We start from the raw sequence: 12,141 nt of genomic DNA on the forward strand, positions 1-12,141 counted from the left end.
GTTGAGTATGTTTTATGGCCCAAGTACTTTCCTTGGGTTGTGTAAAGTACAAGGCAGGTGTGAACCTTCAAGGAGTTCACCTGGTGACAGTTTCCTGTCTTGAGAATCACTTGCATACATAATCTGGGAATATGAACACCCACTTAAAAATTCCAATGAACTGCAGATATTTTAGCTCCTATTTTGCAATTTGCTTTAAGGGTGAAGAACACTCTCCAAAAAAAAGGTGAACTTCTTTATTGGGGTGGTTTACCTCCCGGGCTTGATCTTCATTAAAGCCACTATTTGCTGACCTCTTTATTCCAGTAACTCATCAAAGCCATGTGCAGGACATACAGTATTATTCACACAAAGCATTGCATAGCAACTTGGAAATGGCTCTTGCTGATCCACTGTAAGCATGAAGATGGAAAAGGGCAATTTTTTTTTTATATATAGATCAGTTGGTTTTTGGATTTTGTTTAATTTGTGAATCACAGGATATAAATAGTCATAAAATTTGTTATTAAAAACAAGAAACATGGACTCTGGATTGAGGCTGTGTTGAACATGCTTCTCCCTCCTTTTTTGAACTCATGACAACTAAAAGCTTGGATATCCTGGACAATTGTTTATGCTTCTGAATGATCCTCCTTTGGAAAACCAAAGACAAAAGGCCATTTGGATTTGATTTCTCTCTAGGAGAAGGTCCCCAGTTGAAAACGGTCAAATACGATTACAACTTTCTGTTCTTCTAGCCACTGGAAGTGGGGGGTAGAAGTAATAAGCATTTCTTAGTGCATCCTTTGGATTTAATAACTAGAATACACAAATGCACTTAATGGCATTGAACTGTGTACTTAAAAGTTATTAAAATGGTAATTTTTTTGTTAAATACATTGTTTATATTATGTTATATGTTATAATTATATATATTCTATGTTTATGTCTATTTTACCATAATTAAAAAATAATTAAACTAAAGCATCTGGATTGCCAGGAAATTTAAGATGTGAGTATTTTATTTTGCAGAATTGGTAAGGCCTCCAAAGGTTTTGCAGGTCTGCTTTTTTGAAGGTATAGTAAATGTTCCTGTATTAAATTGCTCCTTTGGAAGTAGTCTACACAGCAATGTCCTGCAGATAACAGACTGAGGTGCTTTGCTGTGACAGGAAGTGTAGATATGTCATTGCTGAGAGTGACTGTGAGCACCTCTGCTAATCCACACGATGATGCCTCTGTTGTTCCCCAGGCTGGGGGTGGACAGAGCAGGAACTGCAATTATAGAACCTCAACAAAGGAGGGACCAGAAGAGGTCATTTGTTCAACTCTCACTCTCCACTCTTGTCTGTGAGGTTTCCATCCATTCTTTGAAGAGCTCCATTGACAAGGAACTCTATTTTCACGACTGCCTAGGCTAACTTTGAACAAAACCTGGTTCTCTAAAATTTCCAACTATTGTTTTCATTTCCATCCTTTGGCAAATGGAAATAACATCTACGTTGAAGGATCTATTTCGTCCAGCCCCCACTCCCAGGAAAGTAATTTTTTTTCTGTGGGATATAATGCTAAGTATATTTGCTTTATTCTCGTTCTTTGAAACATGCTAATTTTCCACAAAACAGACAGTATTAACAGACACACCTTTCCCTGGTTGGAACAGAGGTTTTGCGGTATTTACATTTTCACAGGAACACCTGGAGGCAAAAATGCCAGAACTGCACTGAAGTATTAGGGTGATGTTAATTCTAAACACGACAACAGGACTATGTGGGAGATGTGGGCTACATGTCATCCCGCACCCTCAGCTGCTTTCTTCATCTTCCTAAAGGCTTGGCCCTGCTACGAGGCATAAAATTGCAGTTTCCAAACCTGTGCCGGGTCATTCTGATCATGTTTATGAGTTAGAATGACAAGAAAAGTCACCATATCAGAGAGCACTACATTTAATAAATTTAATTTTAGTTTTCTTGGTGTTAAAATGTTCATGTTTCTATATAAAGTTTAAAGAGACTAAAATGTCAGTTAATATAAGATCATGTTATCTATGAATAAAGGCAGTTTTATTTTTTCCTTTCCAAAAATAAATAAATAAAATGTCAGTTAAACATTTAATATGTTTATATACATATGCATATCACATGTGTGATATGTGAACTTTTTATGTATATATTATACTTCACAGCTATAAAAATAAGTGCAATTAATGGTAGTTGCTGTAAAGTTTGCAAAGGTAGGAATATCCTATACTTTTGTTTGAAAATAACCTAGGACTGCAACTTCTTTCTCGTTGGCTTGGGAGCATCTTCTATAGAAGGAACAGCTTTTAATGAGTCTTTGATGTGCTTGGCGTCAAGGCTCAGGAATATGTTGTTTGCCCATCCCTAGGCCACCGACTTTCTACAGTTATTCAAAGAAATGCCACTGATCCAGTGGACGAGCAAAGCAGCTCTATGACCTATGTTGCTTCTCTCAGACTTCTGATTCTGTTGCTTCCTATGCTTTTAGATGGAGAGACAAATGTCAGTGAACTCCAACCTCCTGGGAATGCAAGGTCCAAATCTCAGCAACCCCTGTGCTTCACCCCAAGTCCAGCCAATGCATTCAGAAGCCAAAATGGTAAGCAGTGGTTATAATCACCTTTTTTATTTCATGATTTTTTTTCTCTTGATTTATTGTGTCTCACTTCCAGATTTCAGTTAAGTGAGATAGATTGCTCGTCTCTGTTTCAGTGAATAGGTTGTTCTATTTAGGCAGTGAGTACCTGGCTTTGTCTTTGAGGATATGTTTCTTCAAATGTCAGGATTGGACAACCATGTAACATGGCTTAATAAATGGGACATCTCTTGTGGAAGTCCAGGGAAATCCATAGGCGTTGACATGTGATGTTACCCAAATATGTGTATATTTGCTCATAATATGAAGGTAACAAAAGTAACCCAGAGTTTCTCTACTTCCAAGAGGTGACATTTTCAGTGTCACTCTTCTTGTCTCCATTAAAACAGATGTGATTTTTAAGCACATGCTATTATGGAAATACTTTTGGTTTTGTTATGGTTGTCAAATGTAGCATTGATTTCATAGTATCAGGTCCTTGTTTTCTTGCAGGGCAGATGCAGCCCTTACTAAAATATTTGATTTCAGGTGACACCTTTCAGAGACTTTAAACATATGAGATTTCTGAACTGTAAGGTCAGTCTCCCCTATCATAGTGACAGATTCATGCATTTTGTATTCTACTAGCTATTAATAAAAACAGTTCATGTCCGTTTTGCAATCTAAAGTAAATTTGCTGCTTATATTTAGTGAAGTTACTTGAAACATATCCTGCAGTGATTTGTCTAGTTAAATTCTAACACCATAATTAGTAAGTTATCAGATAATAACAAAACACACTGCAGTGATTTTTCTAGTAACTGATACTGATCCAATGTCATATAGGATTACTTTTGTTAGAATTTTGAAATTTATTTGGTTTGCTGACAAACAGCGTTGGGAGCCCTGTCACTTGGTTGTTATAAGGATGTTATTGATGTTTCTGAAAATTAATCATCAAAACCCAGTGACTTCGTTTTCAATGGTAGCAAGTTTTTTGATGTCTGCTTTGGTTACTTTCTCTTGGAAACTTCACTCATTTGACTTGCAGCTTCTTGACCCAAGGAATCAACCAAACCCTCAGTGCTAGCTAACTTGGGCAAATAAAATTTGTGGTCAAGAGAGTTCTTCTTGCTGTGCCACAGTTCCTATGATGTGCCAAATGGCACGGGCATCTTCAGCAAAGCTTGTTAAATCTTTTTGGAATCGGCAAATATTTTTTCAACTCAAGCCCTACAGAGCCAAACCAAATACTTGTTGGCAGAATAAAGTTCAAACTGGCATCTGTTTTGGAGACCAAAGTCATGCCATTTACTTTTTTTTTTTTTCAAAGGAAAATAAAAAGTGAACTGTGAAGGTACTTAAGAAAAAAACAAAAATTATTCATGTGTGTGAATAAGTGTTCTGGGTCTGAGCATCAGATGTTACCCATTGCCCCAACTGGATTATTTATGAATCATCTTGTTTGGTTCAGGTTCTGTATCCTTTCTGAGGGACCTCCCATGCAAAACTGAGGTGGATTTGAAAACACAATCCCAAAGCAATTTTCTCTGCCAGTTAACTTGCATTGTATTTTATGCCACCATTTGACTCAGAAGTATCCCCTCTTCTTTCTTTCTGGCAAAGAAGAAAAATTTTTTCAAAGGGAGCACAGGTTTATAATTATATATATGAAATAAAAACATGATATGGCAAGTTAATAGTGAGTATCAGCTGGAGACAAAAGGCATTTGGCCTGTTATAAAAATAGTGTCGCCTCACAAATGTTTGTCAAGTTCAATTTACTGAGTGAGCACACTATGCTGCTGATTCATGTTCTAAGTGAATGAATATTTCCAGATCTGTGATGTTTGTCTGGGTTAATGAACTCAATCATGGAGCTGGGCTCAGGGAGCATAGTTATTCTCCATATCCCAGACTCCCCTCTTTCACCCCTCAGAACTCGGTTATTGCTGATACATTAATCTAAAGGGGAAAACTGTAGATTTGACCACTTTTATTTTGGAAGAATAGTCATTTGCTTAGTATCTTGGAAAAGTATTAAGTAAGTGACTTTTACTACATTACTTAGCACTTATTCTGATTCTGCTTGCTTTATTCACCAGAGAAACCATTTACTGTCATCTAGTAACTGCACAGTATTTTCTAGCAACTTTGGGTGGCTCAGATGAAAAGCTTTTATGAAATTCAAAGTAGTGAAGAAAAAAAATCTTCCATGATTTTAATGTCAGCCAGAGCTTCCCCAGGTTCCTCTGAACTATAGGCTTTGTTGTTCTATGCCTAATTTTCTTCCTGTGTGAGACTGGAATGGATTCCAGATTTCAACTAAGACTCTCATTTCACTGTTTTCAAGGACTTTTCCAAAGGTCACACATGGGCTATTGTGATGAATATAGTCGGTGGGTTGTGTTCTCTGAGCACACAGAAACCAGAGAGCTGTTAGGGAGGTGGTACTCACAATGTGGTACTGCAGACTATCCTCCCGGGAACAGCAGTGTCAGAGTGTCTATTTCACACTGTCTGCTAGCCACAGATAAAACCTTCATCCTCAATCTCTGGTGAAACCTGAAGGTCCCATTGGTGGACAGGCACTTAAGACAGGACCTCTTTATAGCTACAACTTTGTTAGAGGTTCCCTTACTGGTGATGGTTCTACAGAATGTGTCCATTTTCCTTGATTCAAATTGTGTCTGAGAAAAAAGTATGTGTCTCCAGTATGTGGCTTTCTGGGTCACCAAGAAACACACATGTTTCCTTTGGATTTAGTGTACATTAGTATCAAACAGTGTGCTTCTATGTACTGTAGCCACATCTGTCCAGGCTGGTTTATCATAATTCTGGCAGATTAGATTTTAGTTTTATGGATTCTTTTTCTGAAGATTTAAGACAACACTTACATAATTATGTAAGTGAGTACATGTATGTTGGGTCTCCTTTGGGGTCAGAGAGTATTCAGAACCCTGAGAGCCTCCCTCTTTTCTTGCCACACCAAACAATAGGTTCTTCCTCTGAGATACGTGGGGTCCCTGTGTATCTCCAATGAAAATGGGGTCTGCTGGAAATGAAAGTGACTGGATACTGGGTGAACATTTTCAGCATTCAAAGGAAAAAGGGAAGACAAGAAGGGGATAAGCAGAGAGAAGTGAAAGGGGGAGGAAGAAGCAAGGGAATAAGGGAGGTGAAGTGTAAACTGAACCAGAATACATCACTAGACTGCTGGGTCAACACAGTTCTATAATCATGTGGATCTGGTGTTCCCAGTGTGATGGATATTTGTGTTCATTTCTTCTTGTGAGAATTAAAACACATCTACCTAGCTTTAAAAGGCTCTCCCTTTTCTTTTGAGAAAGCAATTATAAGGTTGGGCACTAAATAAGAGGTGGGAGCAATTTGTCTTTATGCCGTTATTATTTCTCACTAGTGATGAGGTGACTCCTACCATATTGAAACTGACCAAACTGAAGGATGGCATATAAACAACTGGCCAGAAGAATATTCTGGCCACTCTGCTGAGATTTTAGCCTAAGTTTGAAGCTGGTTAATGAAGCCTAGAAAGTATTGATACAAGGGAGAAAGTGTATATGTCTGTGGTATAGCCTGATTTCATCCTTGGATAGACCATTTTAGGGCTGTTGTTTGCACTTTAAACCTAAGGCAACTAAGTTACCAAGAGATCAAAAAAACATTGAAACTGACTCATCAATCTGCAAAGGCTAATGTTTTAGACTCTAACAGCAAAGTTTTTTCATCACATCTTGTTCCTTCAGTAAAAAATGTCATATCAGATAGCTTCCAGATATTGGTAACCATTGGATTACATCAAATTTTCTGAGATTAATCTTATTTACATACAAATGGTGAGAAGAATGGCAAGGATAATTTAAACTTCCAGTCAACCTGGAAAAGATATAGAGTATTGCAAAATATTGAACTATTCCTTCATCTGATTGGCTTAACCAGACTTTTGTGGCCTCACTGACTAATCCAACTTCACTACCTCTTGATCCAAACCTGTCACTATCTTGCCATTTACTGTTTTACTTGTCCCTCTCTGCTTGATTGATTAGAAGTTCCTGGGAGATAAACCTTGTACCATGAAGGTCCCTGTGCTGAGAAAAAGTCTATGAATGAGAACTGAATTGAATTTTGTTTAAATTATGGAAATTGCATCTTCGTCTTGAAAATGCAGTGTGGAGGGGTCAAGAGTGGGGTGAGAGGAGAGGGCAAAACTAGATATTAAGTAATCAGCTTGGACAGTAGCTGACCATACTTGATTTCTTTAAAAGCTATCTGGGGCCCTCCCTGGTGGCACAGTGGGTTAAAGCATTGCACTAAGAAGCTAAAACCACTTCCGCATGAGTTCGATTCCTGCCTGCCCTGGAGGTGACCACATGGCGTGGCAGACCTCTCCTGACCCGCCCGCTCCCCTCAGCAGTGTACTTCGTCGATCTGCCTGTTCTGCTCCCCACTCTGTCTCTGGTGAAGTCTTTCGCCACCCCCTGAGTCTCTAGCCTGTACCCCAGTTCTGTATGCACAAAAGATAAATCTTAAAAAAAAAAAGCTATCTGGAAATGATCCTGCCATACATTTTTCCTTGAGGAAAAGCATTATGTCTGTTCCTTAGAAAACCAAAATTGGATGATTATTGGTTACCTACAAATTGAGAGAGATCAGTACTAGATGCTGTTTCTTCCACTATGGTGAACTGGTCATGCTGTATTCTGCTTATGGGCTAGCTGTGTCATCTACAGACAGGTTTGCAGTTTATTGACTAGATCATAAATATATGCTTTAATGAGTGAATGATAAAACAAACAAGCTGGAGAGTTAAGACCTGGGAGGTGGACAGCTTGCCAGATTTCTTATTTCATGAGGGAGGACACAAAGCCCAGTCAAGACTGAGAAAGATCAAACCATCACTTAGACGTAAAGGTTGGCCCCACACTAAGGCCATCTGTGGTGCTGATAAATTACTAGCAGCGCTTCTTTTCTTGGCTCATAGCTTCCTCCTGGCAGATTGGCAGACAAGAGCTAGGGTGGTAGAGTGAGCAATCCATGGTTAAATCTCAACTTTGTTTTGAATGTCAACCTGGGTGTGTTTGTGTTTGTCTTTCCCCTCCCTAATTATTGAGCTGGATCGCTGTTTGCCTATGGTGCCCCTTGGCCACCCACTGTCCAACAGATAAATCACAGAGACGCCTGACTCCATATGGAGTTGCCTGGAAAGTTTATACACAAGGAGTGACAGTCTCCAGGTAACATCTCTCTGGCACTTTTGAGAAATGCAGTTCTTCGATCTGCCTATTTGCTTTAATCACCTCCAGCTTCACTTCCTAAAAGTCTAGTAATTAAAAAAAGTGATGAATGAATAGGCTGTCTGCTTTTCAGAAGCTTTGTGTCAAGGGAAGAAACGCTGGTGACTTTAAAGATGCTCTCATTAAATTTTGAGTCTTGCCAGCAGTTTTGTGTCCCTGTAACCACTGATCAAAACATGATGGTGGACTGAGCTGAGATGACCACTTTGTTCAGAATCTTTCCGCCTCACTTCTATGGGGAAAAAAAAGAAAACAACCACCCACTAATATGCAGATGAATAAGAATGATGTAATACTCCATGAAAACAACAAAAAACATCACTCCTACCAATATGGATGATAAATCTCATTTTGAAGGGAAATCACCTTCTTTAGACATCAGGGCAAAACATTAATTATTTACATTAAGAAAGCACTCATAGCGGAAACCATGTCATAAAGCACCTTGCAACTAATCATATCATTTAATCCTCCTAGCAATCGCATGGGATATATTCTTAGTTTCATTTTATTAATGAATAAACTAAGGAATTGGGTAACTTGTGGAAGAACACGCTGTTGGCAAAGCAGCGTTCTGGAATGTGAACCAGACACTGGGCCCATAATGTTTTGCCAGAGGTGGGGAGGACATGATCATCCTGTGTTATCATCCTTTTATTAGTAGAAAATAACAAGGCATTTCCACATCTGCTGTCTCAAGGACCCTCTTAGCAGCCCTGTTGGGGTAACAGGGATGTGTTGTTCCTCACTTTATAAATACAGAGGAGTCAAGTGACTTTTCCAGCATTGTCTGTGGCAAAACCAGGCCCCAACCCCAGGTTGTATTTAATTTTTGTCCTGATTCTTTATCATGCTGTTCTTGGTGCCCCCAAGGAAAAGCATACTCATAAGAATAAAACTTAGTGAGATGAGGCTTAGAAATAGCCACCTATTAGTTTATGTCTATGATATTTTGTAGTCTTCAGTTAAAGGCTGGAGAAGGGCTGATACATATTTTTGTTTGGCCAAAATAAGTGCTGAATTTGAGTTAGTAGATGTTAAAGGACTGAATTTGAGTGCAGCTGATATTATTAATGGACTGAAAGCAGCAGTGTATTTCTCACAGCTAACAGAAACCCCAGCTCCTCTGTGTTGACTACAGGTAACCTCACAGATGCATTGCCACTTTGCCCATATAGACTGAATGTTGGGGCTATCACATGCCATTTTTTATCAAAATTAAAGACTAGATTATAAGATCATGGCTATGAATAACCAGTTATTTATAGTTCTACAGAATCAGAATTTCTGTTCAGAACAGAAAATCCCACAGAATTTACATTCCTTAGGCCAATCAGTAACCCCAACATAGGTTTATACATTGGATGTATATTTGTTTCTGAGATGAGAATTTAAGAGATTATCAATTACTTATCAGTTACCAAATTCCAAAATGGGAAAGGAGCTCAGGGCTTATTTTAGTAAAATGCTCTCCTTTGAAAAACAAAGGTCTGAAGTTCAAGTTTATAACTTGTCTGAGGTCACATAGCTAATCAGTAGAAGGGGAATACAGATGTTCAAGTTTATGCAGCTACATGTGCTGCCCAAGAACTGGCAGGGAAGGCTCTCACTGGAGCTTGGTTAGAAGGCAGGTGGAGGGAACGTTACCTAAACCTTTCCTGCATTTGGGTAGTTGGTTTATGGAGGCCCAGTGCCTGAGTGGAAGAGGGTCAGGCAGTTTTCCTTTTTATGTTAACTGGGAATTGAAGCTAGCCATCAGACTACAAGGAGGAACTGGCCAGGTTCACTGTAATTCTTTCTGAAATGTGGGGTCTTCACAAGAGACCACCAAACTATTTGGGACGTGGATTCCCTGTGTATTTAATCTCTCGATACGTGGAGCAAACTGCCACCCATTAAAACTAAAGTTCCCACTTCTCATCTCTGCTTTCTTTCGGGCTGCGTCATCTTCTTTGGGCTTTAGGAGACCAATGTTGTGCTGGTGTAAAACAGAGAATGAGTTCACTGCTCATGTATCACGAAGGCGTACTGGCATGCCCCTTTGCTCGGCTCTCTTCTGCTGGCTCTCTTGCTCCACCCTCACCGGCGGCTCTGTGTGCACACATGCAGGCATTCTCCTAGAACTTCATTGTTTCCTACTTTTCTTTCTTTCTCTCCCCACCAGTATCCACCCTGTTTTGGTAACCATGGCAGTAGGTGAAATACAATCCCAATATTTGCTTGCTGCCTCTGTCATCCAGCCCAGCACGCGCATTGCCGTGTCTTGTTTTTGTGTTTGTTTAACGTTCCCAAGTCAGATGCATCTGGGCAAGGACACTACACGTGGTCTGGGTTGGAACGCTCCTCCAGACATTTTTCAGGCACATCTTCTTTGTGTGCTTGTGAATGTGTGCGTGCGCATGTGTTCCTGTCTGCTCTGGAACATTGTGCAAATAAGTTGAGCTTGTGTCAGAAAAGCCAGAGGGGAAAAAGGAATTTTACAAATCTTGTTACAGGCAAGTTGTGCTCTGCAGAGATGTATTTCAGTCTTTTTCTTAGAATTTATGTGATTTACTCTTTCCAAGATTTTTGCCAGCACAACTTATAGTGAATGTTTGCTTTGCATTTTGGAACGATGGTCCTGTATTGATTTGTTTTGTTTTGTTGGGGACTGGAAGGTGTCAGAAAATTTGTGTCTTCAGAGCAGTAGAAGAAGAGCATCTGAGCAGACAAAGGGGGCAACGTCCTACAGTTTGGGATTTTTCTTTTCTTATAAAACAGAAGGGAGAATCCAACCTTCAAGTCCAGAAACAATAAAGAACATATCTGTTGGTATCCTTTTAAATTTTTGTGTTTATTATCCCCTATTTGAGAAACTAGCTGGGGTAGCACTATATGATTGTATTTGCTTTGGATGGATGAGTAAGATAAATCATTAGGTTCTCAGAATAAGTTCTAAACAGTAAAAATATACTGTTTTTATTTGGAAACTTTATTTGAAATCACCAAAACAGAAGCTATGTTTAATAAGGAGGATGAGATTTTCACCCAAATGTGCCTTTAGATTTTGGAAATTTAAAGTGCAACCCGAGAGGTAAGCCAGTAACCTGACTTTAAGAACAAACCAGGTTCTGATATGTGGGGGAGAGCAGGGGTACAGAGGTAGAATTTCAAAGTTGGCCAAGTATTTCCCTTGCATCCTTTCAGCACATCTGCATGGGAATGCACCCTTGTTTCCATGGTGCAAGGAGCTTCAATCCCTCAGTCTGGTCCTGTGTCAACTCTACTCACCTCTGTACCCTGTGGTCACTCTCAGAAAGCCCCTCGCAGGAGCATGGCCTTCTCCTGAGGACTTCTTGCTCTCTGCCTGCCTTGTCTAGCTGATCCTATTTCCTTTACCTCTGCAAACTCTACTCCTTTTTCTTAAGACTCAGCTCTAAAACACATTTCCAGTAAAGTCTTCTCAACTTCCACAGCTGGATAGGAATGCACTCCTTCTGCTAGGGTAGGCTCCGTTTGTGTCTTGTTTACCTTTTCCTTGCAGAGTTTTATTATATGTCTGTGTACACACCTCACCTCCAGTCTGTGAACCCCATAAGAATGGAAGCCAATTTGATTCGCCTCTGTTTTCTCAGGTTGGTTTCTTTCCTGCACATTCTTAGTGACCTGTGAACGTTTATTGATGAAATGAAGAAAGGGAAGCCCGATAAACTAATTTAGATAGAAATGTTGCTGTGATTTAATGTCATCCCCCTCTGTGAGTTTTTTTTTTTTTTTTTAAGTTCCAGGGATAAAGTAGGATTTAACTCAGAAGACTGATGTGCAGAGACTAGGATTTCAGGATTTATATGAAAAGTGGGTGGGATAAAGATATTTGAGTAGATGAGAATAGTTCTCACAATGTCCCATTTCCCTGCACATGTACTTAGAGGTCCTACCAGCCTTGGCTGAGACCCCTGCTGTGACAGCACCTGCAGGAGGGATGGCTTTTGCTACTTTAATGTGCTTTGATACTTCAATATTGAAATTCCTTTTATGCAAACCCAAGATTTTAGTGCTTCTTTTTTGATATATAAACTCATGGATTCCAGTGTAGTAACATATAGCAGAAAACCTTTTGGAAAATGCTAAAAAAAAAAATACTGTATTTTTCTCCTCTACTCATATTTATATACTATTCGAACTAGGTTTACACTGGACATACAATTTATATTCTACCTTAAAATAATTTCATAAGACATTATGTAGATTTTTCCCATATCACTGTAAACAT

General features: G+C 39.3%; 1 protein-coding gene across 2 annotated transcripts in view; it reads left to right on the top strand.

Moving 5' to 3' along the window:
- The window catches only part of CREB5 (cAMP responsive element binding protein 5), a 385,106-nt gene that overhangs the window by 292,243 nt on the left and 80,722 nt on the right, over positions 1–12,141 (top strand). For both annotated transcript variants that reach the window (XM_004676810.2, XM_004676811.2), the window contains one exon: positions 2,488–2,598. In XM_004676810.2, the coding sequence (XP_004676867.1) occupies positions 2,488–2,598 (111 nt within the window). The remainder of the gene's footprint in view (positions 1–2,487; positions 2,599–12,141) is intronic.

This window comes from Condylura cristata, unplaced genomic scaffold, assembly GCF_000260355.1.
Source record: "Condylura cristata isolate star-nosed mole 26May11 unplaced genomic scaffold, ConCri1.0 scaffold00005, whole genome shotgun sequence".
NCBI classification, from domain to species: Eukaryota; Metazoa; Chordata; class Mammalia; order Eulipotyphla; family Talpidae; genus Condylura; species Condylura cristata.